This window comes from Sphaeramia orbicularis, chromosome 24, assembly GCF_902148855.1.
Source record: "Sphaeramia orbicularis chromosome 24, fSphaOr1.1, whole genome shotgun sequence".
NCBI lineage: Eukaryota > Metazoa > Chordata > Actinopteri > Kurtiformes > Apogonidae > Sphaeramia > Sphaeramia orbicularis.
In genome coordinates this window covers 28,167,087-28,194,204 of record NC_043979.1, presented here as the reverse complement: position 1 = coordinate 28,194,204, position 27,118 = coordinate 28,167,087, and the positions used below count along the sequence as shown (strand labels likewise).

General features: G+C 38.3%; 1 protein-coding gene across 1 annotated transcript; it reads left to right on the top strand.

The window, feature by feature from the left end:
• gareml (GRB2 associated, regulator of MAPK1-like) lies at nucleotides 1–27,088 on the top strand. Its single transcript, XM_030128511.1, is given in 8 exon segments — nucleotides 1–314; nucleotides 7,068–7,208; nucleotides 16,594–16,724; nucleotides 16,813–16,978; nucleotides 18,268–19,118; nucleotides 21,675–21,847; nucleotides 24,283–24,730; nucleotides 24,732–27,088. Coding segments are annotated over 8 exon segments (2,172 nt in total). The 5' UTR covers nucleotides 1–202; the 3' UTR covers nucleotides 24,882–27,088.
• The last annotated feature ends 30 nt before the right edge of the window (nucleotides 27,089–27,118 follow it).

The window sequence follows — 27,118 nt, the reverse complement described above, 5'->3', positions numbered from 1 at the left end:
ACCGCCCGTGCGCACCGACTGTGACTGCGCTCCGTCTCTCCAACATTCAAACATGGCGAAACTCTTTGCCATTATATCTCCACCGCCATCATCTTCATCCTCCTCTTCTTCATCGCTCTCATCCCCTCTGCAGCCATCATCATCCTCCTCCTCCTCATCCTCAGCAGCAGCTTTAAACCCGGTACCGTGATGACCCGGGAGGATGGAGAAGTTGTCGGCGAGCCTGTCGGAGATCACTTGGAGCCCGTTGGCGCTGCCGTTGGACGCGGTGGTCAGCAAGTTCCGTCTGCCCACCCTGGTCCGCCTGGCACACGGTAAGACCCCCCCCCCCAAGACCTGCCCCAGGTGCGTGGACCTGCAGCAGGACTCTCAGACACTTCCACAGGGGTGTTAGAGTCTGTGGAGAACTGGGAACAAACTCACTCCTCCTGTCCGTCGGCTCATGGATCCAGACTAAAGATAACCCGGGTTATGATGATGCTCTGAAAGTCTGGAAAAGAGAAAAGCATCAAACCGTCACAAAGCAAAGTCCTGCGGGATTTTGTGCGTGGAAAACTTGCGGGTTTGTGGAAAGAAGTATTAAAATTTACTTAAAATTTTTAAGCGTCAAGGTCGCATCAAAAATCTTACTTCCGGTAAAAACTTGGAAAAAATAAGCCATTATTTTAGTCATGTTTAATTGATATTCCTATATTGAGTAAAGTGTTTTAGTTTGTGCAAATTACTCCAATATGTATAGCATTTTTAAGCAACACAGAAATGATTAAATAGTAGTTTAGCCTCATGTTACCGGCTCCAAATCTTGAATGAACATCCTGATACAGTGGTAATAGGAAAGCACCCTTTACCACTGATCATCTGAGGAATTAAACACTTCACATGTACAGAAGTTAATCTGTTAACACTTGGATTCCTGCAGAAATGTAATCTGGCCACAGAAATAGTAAATAAGTAAATAAATAAAACAATACTGTAATAAGATGGAAGAAGTAAATATTCTCAATAGTGCTGGGCAATATGACCAGAAAACTAAACCTTCATCTTTTTCAGTGTTAGGGATGGTTGTTCAATAGATCATATTCTGGCTACACCAATAGAGAATAAAGCATGATCTGCAAATACTCTCTCCTTTATAAAATGATGTGCCTGGAGAAACACCTTCACAGTTAACACATGTACAAGAAACAAATAGGTTGCATTTTGAAGCTTTGTTGAGTAAAATAAGTTTGAAGCTTATTTCACTAGTCTCAGAAAACCAAATCTGGATTAATCCAACATATTACTTTGTGCTACTACAAGTAATCTTAGTTTTTGGGGACTGTAACTGAGTATTTCTGTATTATCATACTTTATAAATGTACTTATGCTTGACAACATTTTGGACATAAATATTGCATGCTTATTACTCCATTACAAGCATACAAGTACATGCAGTCACTTTGCAGACTCATATTATTCATAGAAATACAATTACTTTAATAAATTGCACTGTGTTGTTATACTCAAATGTATAAACAGTAATTAAAATGAGCTTCACTTGTATAGATGAACATATTAATGCATCAGTAATCCCAATCCACTCAAATAGATGATTGTAAAACAGGCTTTTACTTTCCGTCCTTCATGTTTACTTTGTAAAATTTTAGTACTTTTATGGTGTTAAATTTTTTTTCTTATATGTATTATGAGTGTTTTATTCTACTACTACTTTTCATGCTTAATATGTAAATATAAGACATGATTTGCACCATTAATGTCACTTTATATGCAAAATTGATAAGCACCAACCCACTATATTAGATATTTCATTCTTATTCACATCATGCTGGAGTCTAAACACGTTAGATGCTTTTATTCTGAAACCCACATGGCTTTGTTTCCGTCATGTTGGTTCATTTTGACGCAGCTGTAAATATTTGGACACTGACTTTCCCACTTGACGTCAACCTGTCCTGACAGAGCCATCATTCACCGTGTGCTCAGTTTGTCTTTTCTTTGGGTCATGTTTTTGGTGCCAGAGTGATTGTGTGCGCTGCACCAGATTTGGGGTGTTCACTTTGGGAACGGGCGATGGGTGTCATGGCCAAAACTGTTCCAGTCCAGAGCTGCCCCGGAAAGCCACAAAGTGTCTGTTGTGCTGCTGAAGTGCTGCTCAATTCTTTTCATATGTAAATGCTGTAATCTGTCGGTGAATGTGGTGAATACTAACGAGAGAGGGGAAAAACTCCAACTAAGGTTCTGCGGACAAAAGCGCGCACTCGACCCGTGTCGTGCTCCCCGAAAATTACGCATCTTACTCTTGGCGGCGTGCGTGGGCATTATGGAAAGAGAGAAAGGTGTTTATTAACTGCACTGGAGTTACCCCACGGATTCCTAGTTGTTTGCACAGGCAGCCAACCCAGATGGTGGTCAGTTATTTACAAGAGGGCATGATGTCAGCATGTAGTGAAGCTTCCTTTTTTTCCGTTTCATATTAACAACAAACAACAACAGTGTTTCATCTGCACTGAGACTGTGGAGTGCGTGGGAGCACTTCACTGCAAAAGGGGCTTTCCTTATAAAATATACATTATCCTGACTAGTTATCAAATTATCCAAAAGCAAGAGATTTAAAGTAGAGCATAACTGTTTCACTATTCTTAAGTGCAGCAAAATCAGTTAAACTTTTTTTTTTTTATCCATGATTTGGATTTTTACAAAAAAACAAAACTGCACCTCAGATGCATCTTATAAAACATTACATAACAGTGCAGATGAGTTTGTTACCACACTATTGTCATTTGTTTAAAGGAGCTGTGCACAAAACATGCAAAGAAGCATAGCTAATAAACTAAAATGTCATTGTTTAAGTATATAAAAGATACTCTATAACAGGGATGTCAGACTCATTTTAGTTCAGCGGCCACATTCAGCCCAATTTGATCTCAAGTGGGCCGGACCAGTAAAATAATAACAGTGAAAAAAGTACAATTATATTATGACCAGGTTTACATCTCCAAAGTTTCCTTAAAAATCTGAATAACATGAACAACTTGAATTGTCTTAAGAAAAACAAGTGCAATTTTAACAATATTCTGCCTCGTTTGTTCATATTTGTTCAGGTTATTTACATTTTTTGTAAAAGTATAGTTTGGTAATGTAAACATTTTCATGTACTTGTACTTTTTTACGCCAAAAAAAAAAAGAGAAAATTTGGGGTTGTCATTATTTATAGGTTATTATGACAATATTTTATTGGTCTGACCCACTTGAAATCTAATTGGTCTGTATGTCTGTATGTGGAACCCAAAGCAAATATCTTCAGTGTAATTTTTGCATTTCACAAATTCATCCCAGGGGCCAGATTAGACCCTTTGGCGGGCCAGATTTGGCCCATGGGCCGCACGTTTGACACCTATGCTCTATATGATCTATCAATAAACAAAGTTTTGAGGCTAAAAAACAGTAAAAAGGTCAGATAAAAGTGACAATGATGAAAAGTGAATATTCAGTTAAATTGCAGAGGGAACAGTAATCCAAGAAGTAGAAATATTTTTGTGGTTACTTCTAAAATGTTGCCTTTTTCTGTGTAAATCATGTATTTTTCTCTATTTAATTCACTGATCATAGAAATGTTCATAAAAGCTCAAAGTACATTCAAATAATATTATAACAAAACTGAAGGAAAAATGACTTTTTCAGCAAAATATACCATTAACTGAATGTTAAAACAAACATCTACAACCTGTGCTGAATATGACATTCCTTCGCTACAGAGCCTCTAAACTTCCAAATAAGACACCTCTGATGCTGATGTTGAATATTTTAGATGAGTAGATGTTTTTGGTCACTAGGGACTGTTTAGGTCTCATGGTTAACTTTACAAGCAAGTTGAAAAAAAATGCTAGCATTCTTATGGCAACAGAAAATTCTCCTGTAAGGACACAAGAATAATAAGAAAATGCTTGCTACTTTTTGAAGAATTATAAAGAGTCTCTGAGTTTCATTCTGATGATCTTTGAACAGGTTTTAGCAAAGCCATTCACACTGCGTCTATCTTTTACAGTGAAGTGGAACAGATAAAAGAAAAACTCCGTAGACTCTCAATAAACAATCTTTAGAGTTTAATGAATGAGTTTCTTTGCTTGAATTTGGTCTTTTATGTTTACACCAGAAGATCTGCTTTCTGTAGTTTCTGGAGATGAAAAAAAACTATTGATAGCAGATCTGTAGGTTGTGTTGAAGAGTGTTTTGTCACTTTGTCTGACAGTTTTTGGGAATTCTATCCTAAGCATGTAACAAAGAGTAAAAGACAAAAAAAACAAGAACCCTATTTGCTCATTTATGGGCTTAGGAAAATACAATATATACCATCGACACCTGTCAGATCAATAAAACGTATCATGTATTTAATTCAACCCTTTAGACAAACAAGTCTTATTGTTTAAAGCGAGTTTGCATTGAAATCAGTGGAAGCTTGTGTTTGTAAAATATTCCACCTCACCAGTCAGCGGTTGCCATGGCAGCATTGAACCGGTCGACCACCCACTGCTCTCACCTGTTGTGACACCATCTGACCTCCACCTATTTCCAAGCATAGAAAAACACTGAGTGGCAAAGAAATATGAAGTTACAGTGAGGTCATATTTGGCTTTGAGGAGCTTTTCACCCCTGAAGATGAAAGATCTTATATGAAAAGGATTCAGAAACTGCTGTGTGAACTTCTCGGCCTACACTCGTATGTTGGAAATAAAGGAGCTTTTATATTTGTACTTAAAATCCCTCATTATGTTACGTTTAAATTTAGCCATCCATTAACATGACCGTGTGAGTGAAATGCTTTGGGGCGAAAGATCTACCCATCAGCAGTGAAAATAAAACGATGGGCATCCTTGTGATCTTTATGTGAGTGAGCGTAACAGAGAGTGTTTGTGATTGAATTGTACCATTGTGCTATCAGCAGAAATCAATGCTGTTGTGTTACATGATGGCCTTAGTGAAAGCTGTAGAGCTGTGAGTGTGTATGGGGGCTATGTAATAGTGGGTTGCCAGCTGCATACGGGGGTCCTGATGAGTAGGTTAGCGGTGGTGAACTGTCACTGATGGCGGTAATTATGGACACTGAACCCTGGTTGTGTTGGTGTTAGCGGAGGCAGGGCTGTGTTTTAGTGCCTGCATCCTTAAAGACTGAACATTTAGTTTAGGTTGCCAAGTAAATTTGCATGTAAAAAAAAAAAAAAAAAAGAAAACTTTCAACAGGAAGCATGAGGGTAAAAGAAATGCAAACCTTGTGACAAAATAGTAGTGGAAATAAAAACAAACCAGGGAGTATTTGCACAAACAGCCATTTACAACTACCCGGATATGTGTATCCAACATGCTAGTTACACACAGGTGTTCTATAGTATTGTATAACTATGTGACACTGTCTATTTTAGCCCAAACAATTTCCCTAAACCTAAGAAAAAAGCTTTTATGCTGAAATGCAATATACTGTATGTTTTGTACCTAACTGCACCTAAGCATTGAACTCTGGTGAACACTGTGTGGGAATGCTTCCAACTCTATGTAGATTTACATTAAATCTACTATTTCATATTTTGCATCCAAACCTAGGGATGCAATTGTATTTGTATGTATGGCTTTATTCGACAGGGACAGTGGTCATTAATCAAAAGAATTATAAGAAAATGTAATGGAGCCTGAGCTAGCCAACAAAGCTAATTTTCTTCTGTTATCTTTGGTCAGAGGTGAAAAGGCAGCTAAACAATAGAAATAATCCTGAAAGAAAGAAAACGTCACAAATAATGTGAAACAGTGATAAAACTGTAGAAAAAACCCCATTAAAATCCAATATAATAAAACAGTTACCAAGTCATACTATACTTAACCATTCTAGTACTGAATATATGATAAAAATACACTTAAGCTGGATGCAGATGTAGCTATGTTCAGTGTTCTATTTCTCTGATCCAACTTTTTCAGTTCTCATACAGATACAGATTCTGGGGCTTTGGGTGCCAGCTGATACCGAGTACTGATCTGGTACCAGTGTTTATTTCATAAGCATCATTCCTCATCATGTGGAAGAGACTTAAATTACTCTTGTTATGTATGAAATAACATCCTATATGAGTTGAGACACTGATGACTAACTTTGTATAACAAAATAAAACAAATAAATACATGTATTAAATTTTTCTGAATTATTGATAAAAAAATGCACTATTGACTAAAAACTATTACAAAATGAGACTGAGTTTTGTTTTGATAAGATAAGATAAGATAAGATAAGATAAGATAAGATAAGGGAGAATTCATCATGTTACAGCAGCAAAAAACAGTAAAGAAAGATAATTTCTATATTAAAAATGGTAAGAGATAGAGGTAAGAGCAACAAAATAGTAAAAAGTGGGAATTTAGACTGCAACAGTAGCACAAGCTAACTCCCATAACAAATATAAATACACAGAAATACTATAAATAGAAAATATGTATAACATATAAGGTTTTGACAAATACGACACATTGTACAGTAAAGTAATTGTGCTGGAGAGTTAAATAAGTTAAATATTTCAATTCATCATCATCATTATTAGACTTTATAAACTGTGATATTGTAGACTGACAGTGATATAGAAGGCACATGCAGAATAACGTTGAACTGAATCAATAGATGGATCAGAGCCATTTTCAGGCATATTTGACCAATAAGTGAGTATTGGATTTAATCGGTCCATAACACTTATGAGTGTAAACTGACAAACAGCTGCTGTGTGTCTGTTGTAACAAAAAAGCAGAGACAATCAGAAGAGCCTCATTAAACAAAATTAAATGATCATTTATCAAACATGGAGTAAATCTCTGAAGATTAACCATACGATGATGTACAAATGGAAGTAAATCTAGTTGGGGACATTGATTTGTGCTAAAAATTGCTTATCTACATGTATTGGTAAGATTGGTAATATTGCACATTGGATTGCAGTTGTTTGTTATTTTTAAAAAGTGGGTCTCTAGAAAAATAAGTCTGGGTCACACTGTTTTAGTGTGTTATAAATTACAGTCAGTTGTTGTGTGTGTTGCAGGTGAATGTGTGGAGGGCCTGTCGGAGGAGGATGTGGTGCTGTTACACTCCTGTCGTCAGTGGACCACAGTGACGGCCCACAGCTTAGAGGAGGGACACTACGTCATCGGACCCAAGATAGACATCCCCTTGCAGTACCAAGGTGAGCACAAACACATACACACACTGTTTTCAACACCAGCCTCAAGACATTCAATACATTTCATCTTCACACTCAAAAACAAGCTTACACCAGTTTTCGCTGCGTTCATGCGTCCTGAAGGAATGACTAAATGCACAGTTTTGTCACAACGTCCACATTTACCACTTGTTCTACTTTTACTATGGAATTCCTGTTCAGTGGCAGAAACACAGAAGTGAGATCAAGCAGTAAATGAAAGACTAAATGCATTCAACAACTGTTCCTAGTGCAGGTGTGGCCTTATTGCACTTTATCTTTATGAGTATTTCCTTTTTATGTCGCTTTATACTTACACTCCACTACACGTCAAAAGGATATATTGTTCTTTTTCCTCCACTACATTTGTCTGAGAGCTTTAGTTACTTTTGAGAGTCAAATAATTTTTCTTCCTTTTCCTGCCCAGTGAAAGCGACATATCTACAAATGTTTTAAATAAAACGAAGGTTACAGTAGGTGTTCATTGATGGTTTGAGTTCAAACTCTCCTCCTTTTTAAGATGAAGTAATTCTCTGGAAAATCCATCATCACAAAGCTCAAAACAGGGTTGTTTTTTCTTTTCTTTTTTGAGATATGTGGTTGTTGGATATCACAGAACAGCAAAGGTACAAATAAATATGATGATCTTATAGACTATGGTGCATTGAATAGAATAGTAGTTGAGTATTGTCTACTTGAGTTTTTAATTTTCTACTCAGTTGTTCAACCTTTCCCTCTCTGGTTTGTCCAACTGATATTTCCTTTGTCACCTTCTGGAAAGTCAGGTGTCAGGTAGCCCACATGATGTTGATTAAATGAAAACCAAAACATATTAGTGACAGTTGGCAGCTAAACAAGATAAAAAAAGAATAAACACATTAAAAAAAACAAGTATTAACCTGTTAACATCCTATCTTAGAGAACCTTAAACCTAACTGAAAGCCTTAAGAGTAAGGTCCTATGGCTAATGCAACCAACACCTTTCATGCATGGTGTTCACATTTGTACAAAATTATTAAACTCCATTTGGGGTTACTTATCATAATAAAATTCTCCTAACCACCTGGGGGAAATCATTAGATCCACAGTTTTACTGTAATAGTGACATTAGTGGCTTATGTTTCACACATTTTCTGATTGGTGACACGCTCAGTCCAAGATGGCCAACTGTAGTAGAATGTAGAAGTTCAAAACGTTTCAGACAGACCTGAATTGGCAGTGTTTCCTGTACATGGGTCAGTCTGATTGACAACACAAACCTAACAGAAAACTGAGGTAATTTGTGGTTTTACTGTGGCTGTTTTCTGTCCAAAAACAGAGCTAAGCTAACAGAGCTATAATATAAACTATCAGCTGATGGAGCACAGAAAGGTTAAAAGACATGGTATTATTTTGAACAACTGTTATAATAAGCACCTATGAGTTTTAGTTTGAAGTAGAAAACCCGATGAGATGTGAGACACAGATGTGTGTAAACAATGAGCTTTGTACATTACTCAGTGTGTGATACAGTCTGTGGATACATAGTGTTGATTCATTGTTGGTTTTGGTAGAAGTGAGTGTGCTCTGGTACTGGACTTCACCCTGCTGGTGAAAGTTTGGAATATAATTACAACATAGAACCCCTTTAAATGGTTCAGCAGTGACCTAGTGGATGTTAAAGGTTAAGTAACACTATTAGGTTTGTTGTACATAGTGTGGTGGAAGAGGGCAGAGGATACAAACATATGCAGTTGTGCTCATCAGTTTACATACTCTGACAGAATGCGCATGGGACAGTCTTGGATGTTTCAACATGACAGTGACCCAAAACAAAAGGTCAAGCCCACCTGCCATTGGCTACAGTAGAAAAAAGTGAAGGTGAAGGAGTGGCCATCTCAGTCTCCTGACCTCAGTATCATTGAGCCACTTTGGGGAGGTCTCAAACATGCAGTTCATGCAAGAAAACCCAAAATCTTGAAGGAACTGAAGGTGTTTTGCCAAGAAGAATGGGCAGCTTTACCATCTGAGAAAATAAAGAGCCTCATCCACAGCTACCACAAAAGACTTCAAGCTGTCATTTATGTTAAAGGGGCCAATACAGAGGATTAAGAACTAGGATATGTAAACTTTTTGATCAGGGTCATTTGCATAGTTTCTGTTGTCAGTATGATTTAAAAAGAGCAAACACATTTGTTGATAATAAATGGCTTCACCCAACCGCTAACCACGAGTGAAAGAAAAGTTTTTGTGTGATCATTTATATTCTCTGAAAAATGGCCAAAGAATCACAAATTCTACAAGGGTATGTAAACTTATGAGTACAACGGTATATATGGGTATATACAAACATCTACATACATATTGGCGATTATTATCTTTAGAACCTAACTTTGGATATTGATTGTCACTTTGCAAATAGTGTACAGTGTATCAAATGTTGACCTCAAACCCTAATGTACACACACATTGTACTATACACACGCTAACTACACTCCCCATTCATAGAATCGAGCCACTACTGTAGACATGACTTTCCCTGACTCCTGCCCATTGACTTTTCTTTTTCCTGCTGAATGAGTCTAGTCAGTATGACCTCACCGGAGCTCATCCACACAATCCCATTGTTCCGACTGTCCGTCCAGTCACATTATTCGCTGTGTAACTGGATCTTAATGCCTCCTCTCCGCCGCTTCCTCTACTGATGGAGCGCTGATGTCACCACACTCAGGCCTCACCGCCTCTCAGGCTCCTTTTGGGAAGAATGAAAGAACATTCGGATGGGAGGGAGAAATGTTGACATCATTGTCATTTTAGGTATTTTAGCATTTTTCAAATAGGAAGTATCTGACTGCCGGCATGACTAATATTACGTATTAAGTTAGCAGAAAGAGAAAAAACAGAACCATCTCAGAGACATGAATAATTAGAATGAATAATAAAAAATGAAACTATGCAAGATATCCTAGGTAAATAAGAGATGATTTCGTGTGTCTTATGGAGAGTGTTATAGCTTTGGGGATTTAATCTTACTTTGGAAACTCACAAGTCTTTATTAACACTGTATTAGGACAAAGATAAAGAGCATTAAAACAGGAAATGATCCAAGAACTAGGGGTTATAAATGACAAAATCTGGAATATTTGTTTCTAATACATTAGTCAGGTGTGGAGAAATTTTACCAATGATAGGGGCTATCAAAGATAGATGAATTACTCTGACAGAAAAAGATGCTAAATACAACTTAGATTTCTGATTGTATTTGTTTTTTTTCTTTATAGTTATTTATAATTAGTGAGGTTAACTGCTTGGTACACAGAGTTATTTTGCTTTGGATTATGATGTTTGGTGATCTGTCTGATAAATCAGTATCAGAAATGTTATGAACCATAATGTCAGAATTGGCCTCAGAAAGGCACTGCTAGGACTAATTATGAGTAGGTTGTAACTGAAAAACAATAAGAAAGGAGGCTTTAATGTATCAGTCTCAGAAATGTAGATCTTAGGACTGAATTAGGAATTTTCTATCTATAATTGGAGACATAGGTGGCTGTGGCCTGTAGCATGAGCTTATTAAATATCCTTTTAATCTGTTACACTGAAATAATGAATACTGTTCAAGTCAAGGCTATTGTGTTTCTAAAGCATGTTTTATTCACTTAGGTGACAAAATATCGTCAAAAACAAAATGTTAAAGATTAAATTAGAAGAGATAAACCTAAAGAAATGAAGAGATAGGAGAGTAAAAGTAATGGTAATAATAAAAAAGACACAAAAACTAAATGTTCTGTTAGAAATAGTTAGTTAAAAGCACTTAGAACTATAAATTATTCAGCTGACCTATGAAATACAAAACAGTAAAGTCATCTGTAACTTCTGATTACTTTTAGACCAATGACAGGTGTGTTGTTGTTGAACCTGAAGCCGTCACTGATGATGAGCTAATGTCTGTGTGATGACTTCATACAGGAAGTCTAAATAAGCTTAGGAGGAGAGCAATATACTGTAGGTTTCCCCCCAGGGGATCACAACAGGATGCCCCCCCCTCCTAATCCCCTCTCTCTGTCTATATCCTCATCTATCCATCAGAGAGAGGCAAGGATGACTTAAAGAGTAGAGGACACGGAAGCTGAGCGATCCTTCGTCATGAGTGGGTTTCTAGGAGGCAAGTGGTGCCACAGCTCCGTCTGTAAATAGAGCCTTTTACATCCAGTCAACCCAGTCGCCAGAGGCAATGTTGTAATTATGCATTTCTGAGAACCAGTGATGCATATTATCTCAACTTTTATGACGTTAACCAAAAAACATATGTTTCATACCATCATTTCAAGATACTATATATGGAAGAGGATTAGGGCCACTGGAAAAAAAAATTAAGGTCCAATGTTTTTTTTTTTTTAAATTATTATTCTGAGAAAAAAAAGTCAGAATTCTGACTTTTCTCAGAATTCTGACTTTTCTCTCAGAATAATAATTAAAAAAAAAAAACATATTGAACCTCATTTTTTATTTTCTAGTGGCTCTAATCCTCTCTTGTAACTACAAGATTGTATTTATAAGAATTTTTTAGTGTTGTAACCATTCGTGGCATTTTTTGGAGGAATGAAAATCCAGATACACTGTTGTCTGTGGGATGTTTTCAGGGACTTTGAAGGAAGAAGTAGTTGTTACCTCCGCCAAGGAGGTTATGTTTTTGCCGGCGTTGGTTTGTCTGTTTGTCTGTCTGTCCATGTGCAAGATAACTCTAAAAGTTATGGATGGATTTGGATGAAAATTTCAGGAAATGTTGATAATTGGCACAAGGAACAAATTATTAAACTTTAGTGGTGATCGGGGGGGGCACGGGGGGCCCCACTGATCTGCCTTGGTGGAGGTTTAGATGCTGCTCATTCAACCATAAGTTGTTAAAGTTATGGTTAGTGTCATTTACTTATTTCTGTAGGCATTTATTACCTTAACTTGGATCTTTAGAATGACAGTCACAGAGTTTCTAATAAAGCTACAAAATTTTGTGATACTGTCTTTCCACATGGATAACCACCTGGTCAAGTGACAACAATGAATAGTTGATGATATTACACTTTTTGTGATTAAGTAGTGAATTGAAAACACTTCATTGGGTTATAGGTTGATACCAGGGTTTGATTTTAAAGGGGTTCTACATAGCATTGCTATTCCAAACTCTCAACATATGGGCAAAGTCATGTACCAGAACTCAGAACTACCAAAACCACCAATGAATCAACACTATGTATCTACAGACTGTGTCAGTCACTGAATAAAGTATGAAGCTTATTGTTTACACACTTCCTATATTATGGCATCATAAAGTTTTCTACTTCAAATTAAAAGTCATAGCTGGTTATTTTAACCATCAGTCAAAGTAACACTGTGTCTTATAATCTTCATCTAAGTCACTGTGTTAGCTGATAGTTAGCTCAGTTATCTTAGCTATGATTTTAGATAGAAAACAGCCACAATAAAACCACAAATTACCTCAGTTCTCTGTACATTTTGTGTTTCAACAGTTGCTCTAAATATCTGTTTGGAATCGTCCAAACAAGGTCAGAAAAGCTCAGTCACAGTCTAGTCTGAACCATGGATCAACAAACGGCAACTTATCAAAGGTAACAACACCACATGGTAACTTTATACCTTCATAAGCCCCATAATCAAACTCAACCTTGTTGAAGAAATTCCGTGATTTCAGCATCAAACGCCATTCTTTTCATTTACAGCTGTGTCCAGTGCTGAAAACACTGTTGAGGTAAATAGATCCAGTTAATATCTCTATATAATCCGCTACATTGGTATCTTTGGCATAACTTAGTCTGAACACTCGAATGACACTTTCTGGTCATACCTGAATAATTTAAAGGAGCAATAACATTCATTACACTGTTAATTTAGAAAAAAGAAGTCTGCAAAGACACAAATGAGTGTTGGTGAACTGAATCACAATCTTTGAGTAATAACAATCAAACTATTTATTTTCTTAACCTATAAACATGTAGGAGGTGGGATGTAAACTCCTCTGTCTGATGTCAAAGCTGTGGATTTTTTGGATCCACAACTCAATCTTTTCCTTATTGGGAAAAATAGAGAAACAATTTGCAGATGAATAACACATATTTGTGGTCTACAGAGATGTAAAATGCCAACATTTTTCTTGCAGCTGAAGGAATGCTTTCCTAACAGAGTAACCTGTTGATATGGTGTCCCATCTCTATCCTGCTGGTAACATATCACAGTCTCTACTAGCTAAAGTGTTTCCAGCTCTGTGTGCACTTCTGTTTGGTGTAGCACTAACCCTGTTTCATTTCAAACCCTTCCACAGCCTGTCAGTTGTTTTTTTTTTTTCAGCAGGGGGTTGTGTTGAGAAGTAGCACTTGCCGGTATTGTTCACTGGGTGGAAGCTCCTTGTTTGAATAGGAAGGTGGGGGGTAGAGAGGAGAAAGAGTGGAGAGGGGGAGGGAGGTGCTGGCGAGGAGGAGGACTGTGGAGTTTGGTATTCTGCTCTGCCTTCCAGACAGAAAAACTTTCTCATCCCAACACACTTTGTGAGGGAAAACGGAGGATCCTTAGAGGGTTATAGCAGTTCAGGAATGACCCAGAACTGGTTATAAGGTTTACAAATAAGTCTATGGTGTTCTGAGTGCATCTTTTAGAACGTGTCTTAAAAAATATAAAGTAGGACAAGACAAAAAGTACAATTTACATTACTTTAGAAATAAAACATGACAGTTCGTGCCTTGTTTGCTTATCCGGAGAGTGAAGATTTACCGATGTAGGATGAGCGAGGCAAAGAAAGGGTGAAAGAGAGAGAGAGTTGTGTATGTGTGTGAGTGTATGTGTGAGTGTCTCCATGGTGATGTGTCTCTGCTCTGCGTGAGAATGGGGGTCCTTTATTGGTTGCCATGCCAACCTCATGGGCTGTTGATTGGCCGAGAGCTGGTGCCAGGTCACAGGTCACGGAGGTGTCTTTGTATTCTTCTCATCCAAACAGTGTCTACTGCGGATGTGTGTTTGCAGTGAGACTGTAGGCAAAGAAAGAAAGAAAGACAGAAAAGGAAAATTCTTAACTTCCCTTGTGTTTGCTGTATTTTCTCGTTCTTCTTCCCTCTACCTTCTCTCTTCTATCCTCCCTTCTCCCCCTTTTACAGTTGTGGGACTCCTGTTGTCAGTCCTATTTTGTGAATATGATTGCTCAGGTATGCCTTTAGGATATTTCATCAGATTTAGTGCTAATGTTCACTCATACTCAAGGAGGAAACAGATGAAATAGATCACAATTAGGGTCATCAAAGGTCATGGTCACTGTGCAATAGCAGTAATGGCCACTAGATGCTCACTCTAAACAGTCCTAGTTCCAATAGAGTTCCAATGAACTTCTCTGAAAAAGTATTAAGTCAATAATTATTTTCCTAGGAGTCATTCTGGTCTCACTTGTTTTATTTGGGACCAGTAAGCATTCCAGCTTCATTAATAAGATTTTAAGATCAACAGAGGGCTGTGATATCTGCTGTCTGACTGTGACTCAACAGGTGAGCTGTCACACACCTGTTGAGTTTGACTTTATCTTTTATTTATCAAGTACAATTTATTGATTTTTTTCCATTGACTGTAGTTGTGGTTAATTAGTTACACTGACAATATTGTAGAGAATAGTTAAAAGACACTGATATATGCACTAAGCAGAACAATAGCAACAATTTATGTGATTTCTTCAAATCCCCACCTATGTTTTCATTCGAGAGAGCACCTACAATTAGAAGCGCTGTCATGTATAAATCTATGACTGAAAAGTTGTAGTTACTTGGCAAAACTGGAATAGTTGTGTTAATTGAACCTGCTGTAACAAAAAAAAAAAAAACATTCGGTCATCCCCATACGATGAAAAAGATCATCATCAACGGTCTCATAAAGTGTAAGTCAATGCATGTTATTTCCATGGAACTAAGTCCCTCTGGTGTGGAATATGTTGGCCAAACTAAACTACCCCTTAAACAACACATCTCAGAATGTAAAACTGCTGTTTGTACGGGTAATATGGATCGTGCCATTGAAAAACACTATGTGGAAGGAAACAGTGGTTCATCCTCTTCCATTAAGTTTTATCGGATTGAAAAAATTAGGATGTGCCCAAGAGGAGGGGAAATATTTAAGTCCCAGAGGGAGCTATTTTGGATATATACACTCAACACGATGACCCCAAATGGACTTAATGATTACTTCAGCGGAAAAATATTTTGTAAGTTAGAACTGTCTGAAACCCGGTGATTATGAATGTGACTCTGGACTGTTCTATAGTAAAAGATACAGTCTTCGACATCACCTAAAACTCTCCTAATGTTCACAGTAGTTAGTCTTGTGGTGCGTGTAATGGCAAGTTTACATATATTCCATATTACATACAAGACTGTTTGAACTCTGAACTCAGTATTATATGAGACTGGGGTTTATGTCCTGTTAGAGCATGGGTTTGTTGTACTGATCAAGGACGTACGGACACCTGGGTTTGAGAAGAGTGTTCTCACAGACATTTATCACGACAACTTTATCTCTTCCTCGACTCCCAAATAGACCCACAGACTTTTTTTATTAGTTTCATATAAGAGACAATAATATACTGTAATTTCTTGTACACTCATGCAGACAGCTTTGCCTCTGCACTGGAGCTCCAATTAAATTACACTGAAAAGACACTGATCGTCTAAATGACCATTTCTTATTCTGAGGACGAATGAGCAGAGTATTTTTTCCAGAACAACTAGCAGTGCAGATATTTTTGAGACTTGAAGACATGGCAGTAGATTAATAATGCAGTACGCTTAATGCAATGTGATGCAAATGTTTTCTTTCATTAGGCTACAGTTTTGTGCAAATGTGACTGGCTACACAACAGAGTGTAGAGCCACTGTAAACGGTTTCTTTCAGGCACAACACCGTCGGTGTTTCACAGAACAATGCCTTTTTGGTGTTTATCATGTGGACTCATAGTCTATGGAGAAGATGTTAAACACTTTAGATCATTGAGGTAGCGTGAAACTAAATGTTTTCACAAAATGTTTGCACAGTAAGGTTTATCCAGAGGGCTGCTTCAATCTGATAATTTAATGTTCTGCAAAAGCCCTTTCCTGACCAATATTTAACACAATGACTTGGGAATAAAACTGGAGACAATCTGTACAACAAATGACGTCCTCCATCATTACATTAACACTCTCTATCCTCAATGCTTAGAGACTTGTACTGTAAACTCAAACGTATACCACAGTGATTCTACCTATGTTTATCTTTGCTTTGTGTGCATCACCTTCACTCTTCTTCCTTCATCATGGATTCACCTCATTTTCATCCTCCACCCTAAACCTCTTCTCTGCCTCTACAGGGAAGTTCAAGTTGTTGGATGAAGACCGGGACGTCAGAGATCCAATCCAGTACTTCTCCAGTGTGGAAGAAGTCGCTGGAGTCTTCCCTGATCGGGTTTTTGTCATGGAGGCGATTACTTTCAGTGTCAAGGTAAATGTCAGCCTCTTCTAAACACTCATGTACTTTTACTTATTGTCTGCACCCACACATTTATGTACAACGCATGTTGACGTTGCAGGTTGTTTCAGGGGAGTTCAGTGAGGACAGTGAGCCATACAGCTTCAGTCTACAGGCTGGAGACGAGCTGTCACTCATGGGGAAGGCGGAGCTTCTCTGTGCCACACCCTCGAAGGAAAAGACAGGACTGAGTGCGCTGTTGAGAAGATTAGGAAAGACTCCTAGAAGTGAGTAAGCAAAGTCTGTTAAGCTCTCTGATGAATGTAGTTTATTGTGCTCATGGATGATGCAGCGGTCACATCTGTTTCCAAAAACAACATCCTCTCGATAATCCAAGAACTCACTGTGAACAAAGGCACATTTTTCTGAAAAGAAAATACTTTATTTACCAGGAAAAGCTGTAGATTATAGTAAAGGTGATGAAGTCTCTCAGAAGATTTGGCAGCGATCATATTCTACTCAACCTCACTGGATAAGGAATTATGTAAGCTTAAGCAAATGAACATACATGAACATGAAATATCAATCATCCTATATAATAAAAGAGAAGTGGACTCTGTGTGTCTCGGGCATCACACAAAATCTGGAAAGAACTGACTGCTGCAGTTTGGCATATTTATGTATTTTTGGTCAAGGAGGAGACTAGCGAAAACGGCAAGTTGATAGGGCCAATATGAGATATTAGTAATTTTGGAATACAATGGCCTCCCAATGGCCAATCACGTTTTTATGCCCAGAATAAGAGAATTATCAGTGAAGTGGGTTACCTAACAACAGATGAACAATAAGGCCACATTCCCATGGTGACAAATTCCATGTGCAGAAACAGACATGCCAGCTGAGAGGTTATTCAACTGAAAATGCCAGTGGAATTTACCAAGAAAGTAAAGGAATGAACTGTATCAGAGGGACCACCAGTTAACACGCTGGTTTACTATCATATTTTGTTTTCCTACCCTTATTACCACATTATTACACATACCATAAGCAAACTTTCTATTGTTAGAGTTGAATACTGACATTATTTTGTTAACATTACAGAAGGATGCCAAGGTTTGGTTTACTGTAGAAAATTTTGGAAAGATGTGACAAAAATAAATCACATTGTATTTATTAATGTTTATACTAAACCATGATCCATTCCAAACCCTTATAAAACCACTTTTGTGCCCAAGCCTTAAAACTCTCTGGGGTTAGGATGCAAACTCCGCACTATGATGGCAAAATCCTGGAATTTGTAAATCCAACCTCCATTTGTGTAAAAGCAAAATGTAGAAGATCATTCTATGACAAATTTATTAGAAATTATGCATATCTGTTTTTCAGATCATTTAATGTCAACTGTGGTTATTGCATCAATGCTAAGGTTAATCGAAGGTGTTGGTCTGACGTGGTGGCCCAACACTTTACTAAGACAACGTTCATTGGTTTATTTTGTTTGTATCTGCGGGTATGGTTTTTCTTTGAGACAAATATTTGGTATTCATCTGACCTTATGTTCCTTTCATGTCTTCAGGTAAAACTCCCTGCCTGGTCTGTATGAACCATCGCACCAATCAGAGTGTGAGTTTGCCCTTTGCCTGCCGTGGACGCTTTTGTACACGTTCCCCTCTTGAGCAAGGGATGCTGGGAGGAGAACACACTGTGCGCAGTATCATTGAACGGGTTCGCCTCCCTGTCAATGTGTCAGTGCCATCTCGACCTCCACGAAACCCATATGATCGTCACGCGGTGCGGGAAGGCCACCGCTACAAGCTGCTCAACATCGTCAGTAAGACAGTAGTGCTCTGCCTTGTGCTCCGCCGACAGGAAGTGTCCCCTTCCCACTTCCTGCTGCTGCGGTGCATGCCCAGGTTCAACGTGGCGGAAGCCTCGGTCCACACTGCGGCGCTGGAGAGTCTTCTTTTACGACACGCATTTGACCCTGATGCATATTCTCGTGCTGTCAGAGAAACTCGCCCAGAGCTGGAGTGTATGACAGAGGAATGTGTGAGTCCACGGCGCTCCCGCATGTGTGTGTCAGGTCAGGACTCCCTTGCTCCGGCCCTGCAGCGGCTGTCAATGTGCGGGTACGGGGGCGGGGTATCAGACAGCCTATCGCAACGCTGCAGAGACTCTATTGGGGAGCGACTGGGGGAGGGGCCAGGTGAGGAGCGGGAGTATATGACTCCTGAGTGGACTGAGGCAGAAATGAGGACCAGTGAGGAGATCCCATATGAGGAACTCTGGACCAATCAGAATGCAGAGGGCTTGGGAAAGGAACCAAACCTCATCTCTTTCCATTCGTCTTCCTCATTGGACGGTTCTGTTGCTACTGTAGTTACGAGAGTGTCGACCCCACCACCTGTACCTCCAAAATCAGATGCTGTGAGTTTCACTCCTCAGTTTTCCCTCTGTCTTTCATCCTCCTTATCTGTTTGAAGCAGCATCCGGTTGTTAAATGTCAGGATGCCTGACGTGAATTATTCATACATTACAGCTTTTAACCTCACTGACCACAAACACACTATCAGACACTGGCTTCCTGGAAAAGCTGCCATACACTCACAGCTCATATGCTTACATCACATGAACACATACAGGATGTCATCACTGTGTTGGGAGGGTTACTTCTGATATGCAAGAGGTTACAAAACCAGTTAAAATGTAGGGAGTGATGTAACTATGACTTCAAAAACTTCAATTATGTAATGTTACTTACAATTACTTTTCAATTAAATGTTTTATACTATGCTATTGATTTTGGCCTTGATAGACAGTTAAAAGACAATAACTGAACAAAAATACTCCTCAAAATGTGAGTGCATACTGCCACACGAATGGAGCCTGTCTAGACATAGAGACATCTCCTTACAAAGCATCCTTGATGTTGTTGCACTCAGATTTGTCTCAACGGCTTTACTGACCCATAGTGTGCAGAAACCTGACAAAATGAGGCATTCATGCACAGGCAAAGGATCCAAAGAGACAAGCAATATAACTCCTTTGTAATCAAAAGTCACTATTTTGTTTGAATAAAGATAGTCAAACAAAATAGAATGATTTTATGTATTTTATTTCTGTGTTTTGGTTAACTCTGGGTGATTTAGTAATTAACAGAAATCCCACAAAATTATTTGTTAAAGGGGCAATATGTTGTATTTTTGCTTTGAAACTTTTAAAAATTACATCAGATTTTCATTAGAGTGTTTAGAAGAAAGAGCTCTGAAGTTCCCAAAGATGGCAATGTATAGGATTAGAGATATGAACTCAGTTCACTCTGACAGTCAGGTGATTTATGCGAGCACTAGAGGGAGGAGGGAGTCACTCTGCTGTATGGTAGGGAATACTAACGACTTTGATGCTGAAGTCACAATGTTTCTTCTACATGGGTGAGTTTGTGTATGAGGCTTATGAAGGTATAAATTTATTATGTGATGTTATTACCTTTGCTTATTGATCCATGGTTCAGACTAAACTGTGACAGTTCTGACCTTGTTTGGATGCCAAACAGATCTTCAGTGCAGCTACTGACAACACAAACTGTACAGAAAATGGACGTGATTTGTGGTTTTTCTGTGGCTGTTTTCAGTCTGAAAACACAGCTGAGCTAACAGAGCTATAATGTAAACTATCAGCTGACGCAGCATGTGACCGACTTTCAAAATAACCAGTTATGAGTTTTTGTGTGTAAGGAAACTTGATAATACTATAATTCTGATGTATTTTTCTTTATTCAGTGAGTGATACGGTCTGTGGAAATAGAGCATTGATTCATTGGTGGTTTTGGTAGTCCTAAGTGTGTTTTGGTACATGACTCCCCCTGCTGCTGACAGTTTGGAATATCAATACTACATAGAACCCCTTGAAACAAATAAAGAGGGTGCACTTTGTTTTAATTTAATACGTATTTGCATGTTTTTGAACATGGTGCATTATCTTCTGTACATGTTCAGTATGTTTGGGATGTGCTGAGAGGAAATGAAATGAATGCAACGATGGACAAAACTACATGTTATGACACTGCATAAGTGTTGTATAGCATAGACAATTTCTCAGCGAATGTACTCCGTTAGGAAAGCTAAAGGTAGTTAAATGAAATATGTGTGATTTTGTTTTTAGTTGGGCAGTCCATTTTATCCTGCAGCTATGAATTCTTAATTATTGACATTTATTCATAAATGAGATTTGTTTAATCATTACTGTCACTTTATGTTGGAGCTTTGATTTACATAGGAGAGATGTATTGTGTCATATTTCTGTAATTCAACACTGGTGTGATATCTATGGTATCTGCATTGTTGTTTTTTGTTATATTTGTGATGCTAGTGTTTTACTTTACAAATATTTTCTGTCCACGTGCTTCACCCATCCAGCTTCTGTTCTTGGACCATGAGAGTTATGCTGAGTTTATATTCTTCTAAGGGATGATCCATGTTTGTAAAATCACATACAAGCCAAGATTAACCCTGAAAATTTCATGTCAAAAGTACAGCAGTTTTTTTTTTTTTTTTCATTAGTTATAAGGATTCCTCATATCAGTCCATGTTAGTGTACTTAGTGTCTGTTTGTTAAGGGTGAAATCGTCCTGCTCGCTTTGTTTAACTAAGTTCTTTTGGTTCACAGTGATGGCAGCCAGCAGCAGTATTTAGAGGGCATGTGGGTGTTGATGTGTGCAGTGCAGCTGGATTATACCCTGTCACACACTGCATTCTTCATTGCCTGATATTTAGCCTGCCAAGACTCTGTGTGTGTGTGTGTTTGTGAGTATGTTTGAGGTATAAAGGTCACCAAGTTTGACATTTACCAACCACAGAGACAAGCCAGCAGGCACACACACATATACACAGACACACTCCCATGAAACCTCATGAGAAGTCAAGTTTTAGGAGTTAACTTTTCTGCCACTGTGTTTCATTTGTCTCTGTGTGTGTGTGTGTGTAGGTGAGAGAGGAGTGTCGTTACTTGATCGCCCCTCCGGTCCCCCCTCGTTGCTCTAAAGGAGGCTCCATCTCCAGTCCGGCCCCCAGTCCTCCGGTCCCACCTCGGTTTCCCAAGACCTCCTCCTCCTCCCCCAGACCAAACCTCTCCTTCTACTCCTCTGGACTGCAGGACAGGTACAGTAAAATAGTCTTGACTCAGAAGAAGACATTACATTAACATTAATATTACATTATCTGATTTTTTTGCTTTTACACTGGAAAATTCAAAATCCAAGTTTTTTTTTTTGTTTAATTCAAGATTTTTTGCTTAATTCAAGCAAAAAAATCTGCCAATTGAACAAGTGAAAATTATCTTGGTAAGATTTCTTGAAATAAAGATTTTCAAGATCTATTGTCTAAAAATAAGTTCTTATATCTCACTGAAAAGTTACTCTTTAGGTGATTATGTCTTATTTTAAGTGTGATGAGATATTTTGACTAGAAATGAGAAAAATACACTTGGTAAGATTTTGCTTTTTTTCCAGTGTAGGACTTTTTATGGAACAGGCAGGACTGGAACGATAATATTTAAGCACAAACTGAGCTAAAGCAAGAATGTAAACAACAGTGGGTGCGAAAAGGAGCTTGTCCCCCTATAAATAAGACTCTAAAATACTGACAACATGCTATTTTTACCCATCTTCATCATCATGCATGATGTGTAACATTAGGCTGTTATTGATGTACAATATGACTCATACATAAGGGTGAGTCATCACTAATTTATTAATTCTGTGTCCAAATTTCACATCACATACTATACGGTGATAGAATTTGACCTGAAAAAGCCATAGAAACAACTGAAACCCCTCTGGGAGCATGTATCAATGTCAAGAAACATGCATGACAACAACAGATGAGTACATAGTATAAATTAAGTCAGTAGGTGATGTTATATTGTAAAAGGAGTGACTTTTTTAATATCTCCAAAAGGACATAGTTATAGGACGCCTAAATGCATCTGTGTTTAATAGTTTTTTTTGGTTTCATGTGGGGAAAAAAATCCACAATTCCATTATTAGCTAAGCAGAAATGAACAAAGCTGGAATCAAAAATGAAGTGTCAAATACTTTCACAAACAACGCTCTAAATCATATCAGGAATTATTATTATTAAGAGCATGGTGTGATGACATTTCAAAACTTACACTATTTTGGATAGAGACAGAAAATCATTAAATATCTTGACATGGCAGCTAAAACACCTTAACATCTGTAAAAATCAAAAAGGGGAGGTTATTGTCGATCCTGTTCAATTAAACAGCATTTAGAGATTATTATGAAAAACTGAATCATTCAGAAAAGGGATCTGGTACTTTCAGATCAAGGATTATTCCTAAATAGTCCAATTATCCAAATTTCATTTGCTACAAGGAACATGAAATTAAAAAATTACAAAAAAAAAACAGTGTCTTAATTAAAGACACCTCTTCTGTAAATGTTTGTGGAATCCTGTAAAGAACAGATACACCCACGAGTCTCACTCCTGGCAGATTGTAATAACTTTTCCTCCTAAACATGGACAGCCAAATTACTTTTAAGCATAATATAATTCAATGGTCTGAGAGGAAACAAATGTCTACATCTCTTCCTGATGATTGTTGGTTTTGGCCACTCAGGTGTGTCAACTAGGTTAAATACATGAGAAGAGCTGTAAATACAGACTGCAGTTCAGATTCCATCAGAAATGTGTCTCTACCTTGTGGCTTGACACTGAAACTTATTAAAGTGGTGTCACAGCGGCTGGTGTTTCAATAAGGGTAAGAAACAATATCAGATCATCTATATTTACATTTAGTCTGTTGATTTGGACATAGACAAACTGCTTTTTCTGATCTTCCTCCTGCAACTTCAGCTGTGAATGTGGTATTTTTATTTCTACAGTTCAGTTTTATCCAGTCATCTTCCTTCTCCCCTTACAACAATTATCTTTTTTATAACTCCCTGGACAACCACCAAATCACCAACAACCCCTCTGATCAGTTTGATCATAGACTCCCTCCCCACAATGTACATTAAGTCATAAACATATTACCTGTGTTAATATAGGCAGGCTACATATCATTAGGAAGCTTAGATTCTCCATATTTTGGTTATTTTTATGGAAATCATGAGCACTAAAGAACAAATTGTCAAAAAGTCAAGACGTGTCAAGGATTATGTCCCTTAAGTCCAGGGGAGGTCAATTATGATTTAAGGAGGTCTGGGCAGAGAAAATTTCCATGTGTACAGATCCGCAGCATCATCATGTTTAAATTGTATTAGAATTTAGCTACACATGAATTTATTTATATTCAAGTAGCATTGCCATTGTATCAACATCAGTGTGAAAGCTACAATTCAATGCCATTTCAACAATATTTCTGTTTTGTGCAACTAAAGACTCATGGGTAAATAGAGCTTTAATGTTGGTGAACTGGGGTTATTCAAGCAGGCGTTTCTCACCCTCATTTCCTCCTGACTATAACTAGTATCCTGTACGTCCTTATCAATATTTACACTGACTTTATTTGTGTTTAGCTGATTGATACTGGTGTTAATGTCACTTTATTGTGCTCTGTGTTGTCCCAGCTGCTCGCCCTCTCCAGATGCTTCTCTCTACTGTTACCCCTGCTCCTGGGCCGACTGCCCGGCTCCTAATCCCACCAGTCCTGAGCCAGTCCCCACCCCCCCTGCAGACAGCACAGCCAGTCCTCAACCAGCGCAGGCCACCTGGGCAGAGCCGTGGGTGGAGTCCTTCACCTCCGGACCTCGACTCAGGCCGCCTCCTCCACAGAGCCGATTCGCTCCCTTTGGGGCGTTGAACCCCTTCAACCGTCAGTCCCCCTGCCCCTCACCTGAGCCCACCACCAATCCCACTACAGATTCATCCAGAGGTGCAGAAGGAGGTGGGACATCCACAGCCGTGACTGAAGGCCTGTCCCCACCCACAGATCCCACCTGGAGGCCTCCTTCTGACCTGTCAGCACTGTCGCTGGAGGAGGTGTCGGCCTGCCTGAGGTTCATCGGCCTATCAGAGGCAGCAGGTGTCTGTGTTCCAGAGGGAGAGAATTGATGGCAGCCTGCTGGTGCAGCTGACTGAGGACATCTTGTCACATGACTTCCACCTGAGCCGACTCCATGTAACCAAGATCACACAGTTCATACAGGGCTGGAGGCCCAAGATCTAACACACAGCTGTCCTGATAATGTGCCTGTTGGCTACTGAGCCGTCCTCAATGTGCCTTCCACTGTGACCAACCGGCTGCTGAGCCTCAACGACTGAAGCTGAGACTTTGCTGAGACGCCACACCACCCTGTGGTCCAACTATGAAACTGACACTTTATTGGGAGTCTGACTATCTCTCCTGTCTCAGTATCAGACTGGGAATACTTTACTAACAAATGGCTGCAACAGAAAGCTACATTATGAATTGTTTCAGTGTTTCTTTGAGAAACTCAAACACATCTGAATCAGGCTGAATCCCATGCTGTGGTGCTTTGAAAGTAAATAACTCTGTAAAATCCAAAATGTCAAGACAACACACCTTCTGCTTTTTACATGTTGCATTACTTCACCATAGTGGGGGGTTGACTGTGAGCTTTTGCAATATAAGGTGCATTAAGGAAATCACAGCCTCAGATTTTCACCTGTGGGATTGTAAAAACATGGAGCCTATATTGCAGAGTTGCCAGATGGAAAAAGTATAACACAGCTTAAAAATTACCGTATTTTGAGCAATCTCGAGCCAAACGTTACACATTTGTATGGGGTAATACTGCACTGGCCCTTATACTACTGTATTTCATACTAAAAAATTCAGGCATTTAAGTTAATGCCACCATACTGTAAATGATATTCAATAAAAAAGTACAGGTATGACTGGCTACAAAGATGCCCTGCATTACAGACACAGGATCTACATTTTACTATCCTGATCATGTCAGGAAATTAATTTAAATGAGATATTCTAGACTGTAATACTACTAGTTCTTGACATCAAAGTGATCAAATTCTCATGCCCTTGGCATTATTGAGCATATATTATATAGACAGACAAATATGATAATTACGGTACATCTGGCAATGTTATTGTCTTCTGAACAGGTTTCATCCACAGCCCTTATCATTTGTGATTCAGTGGCCTGCATTCAACATTAATAAGAATCTGAAAAATATTTATAACAAAATAAGGAAAATGAAGACACTGACATTTCCTCTCAAAGTGTCTTTTGACATTGCTGTCTGTACATTTGTGTGTCTGTAGTCGGACATACAAATGTATTGCCTGTGTGCTGCCATGCCCGTAATTGAAATATAAACTGACTCAGAAATAGAGAACTCACAGTATAAAATCAGATTTAGCCATGCATAATAATACATGTAAGTTCTTGTAAGCTTTTGTTTTTAATTCAGCATCGCAACAAAAACACTGCCTGAAAGAACTACATACTTTTCTTAATGCAAGAAAAAGCATTATAGCAGCCCCATACGAGATGATACAACTGTTACTAATGTTGCATGTGATAAACCTACTGCTGTGATTATCCAGTAGTAAAATAAAAAAGGCATTTTGTTAAGGAGAGGGAAGTCTGGGTGGTTCTACTTAGGTTGTTGCCCCTGCAGCCTGGATCTGGATGAGTAGAAGTTGATGGATGATATTATTTTAAGTAAGAAAATATGCTTTTCAAATTGTTCTTTCCAAAGTTGACAAAAACTAAATCGGTAGTGAATTTTAATTTGTAGATGTGTTAACCACATAGGAGGGAGTTTTATCTGCTACCATAAATATACCTCTAAATCTAACACCAATTATTGAAATAAGCACAAAAGAAAAAATGCTGCACATTTGATATCAGCTGCATATACAAGGAGTCTCATTATTTAGACAAAAGCAAAAATAAGCTCAGATGAATTATGATGAAAACGCTCTTCTCTATAAATCTGATAGTGATACAAACTGCACCTCTACAGGTTGTGGTAACATGAGGCTATTTTATGCAACCGGATAAATGTGAAAAAATGCAATTAATGTTGTAAATGTCAACCATGTTAATTAATTATTGTGATTTTCTTGTTGCCATGCAAGCTGATGTTCTCTCTTACCTTCAATGCAGCTCTTTTATTGTGTATTCCCAACATTTCATGCACTGCAGCCTGATGTTGAGGTGTTGATAGTCCTTATTAAACTGCAAGAAACCCTCCAGAGAGCAGGAAGCCTGGTGGATTTGACAGACTGACCAAACTTCTTCTAAAATCCACGCGCACTTCAACATCTCCTCGGTCACTACACCTACATAATAATGATGTACTCTGTGATCACATATCAGACAGGACGCTGTAAGCAGATCAATGAAATAAATAAGTGAACAGAAAATAAATAGAAACTTAATGACCTCTTGAAATCATCTCTGTTTGTTTTCCCTG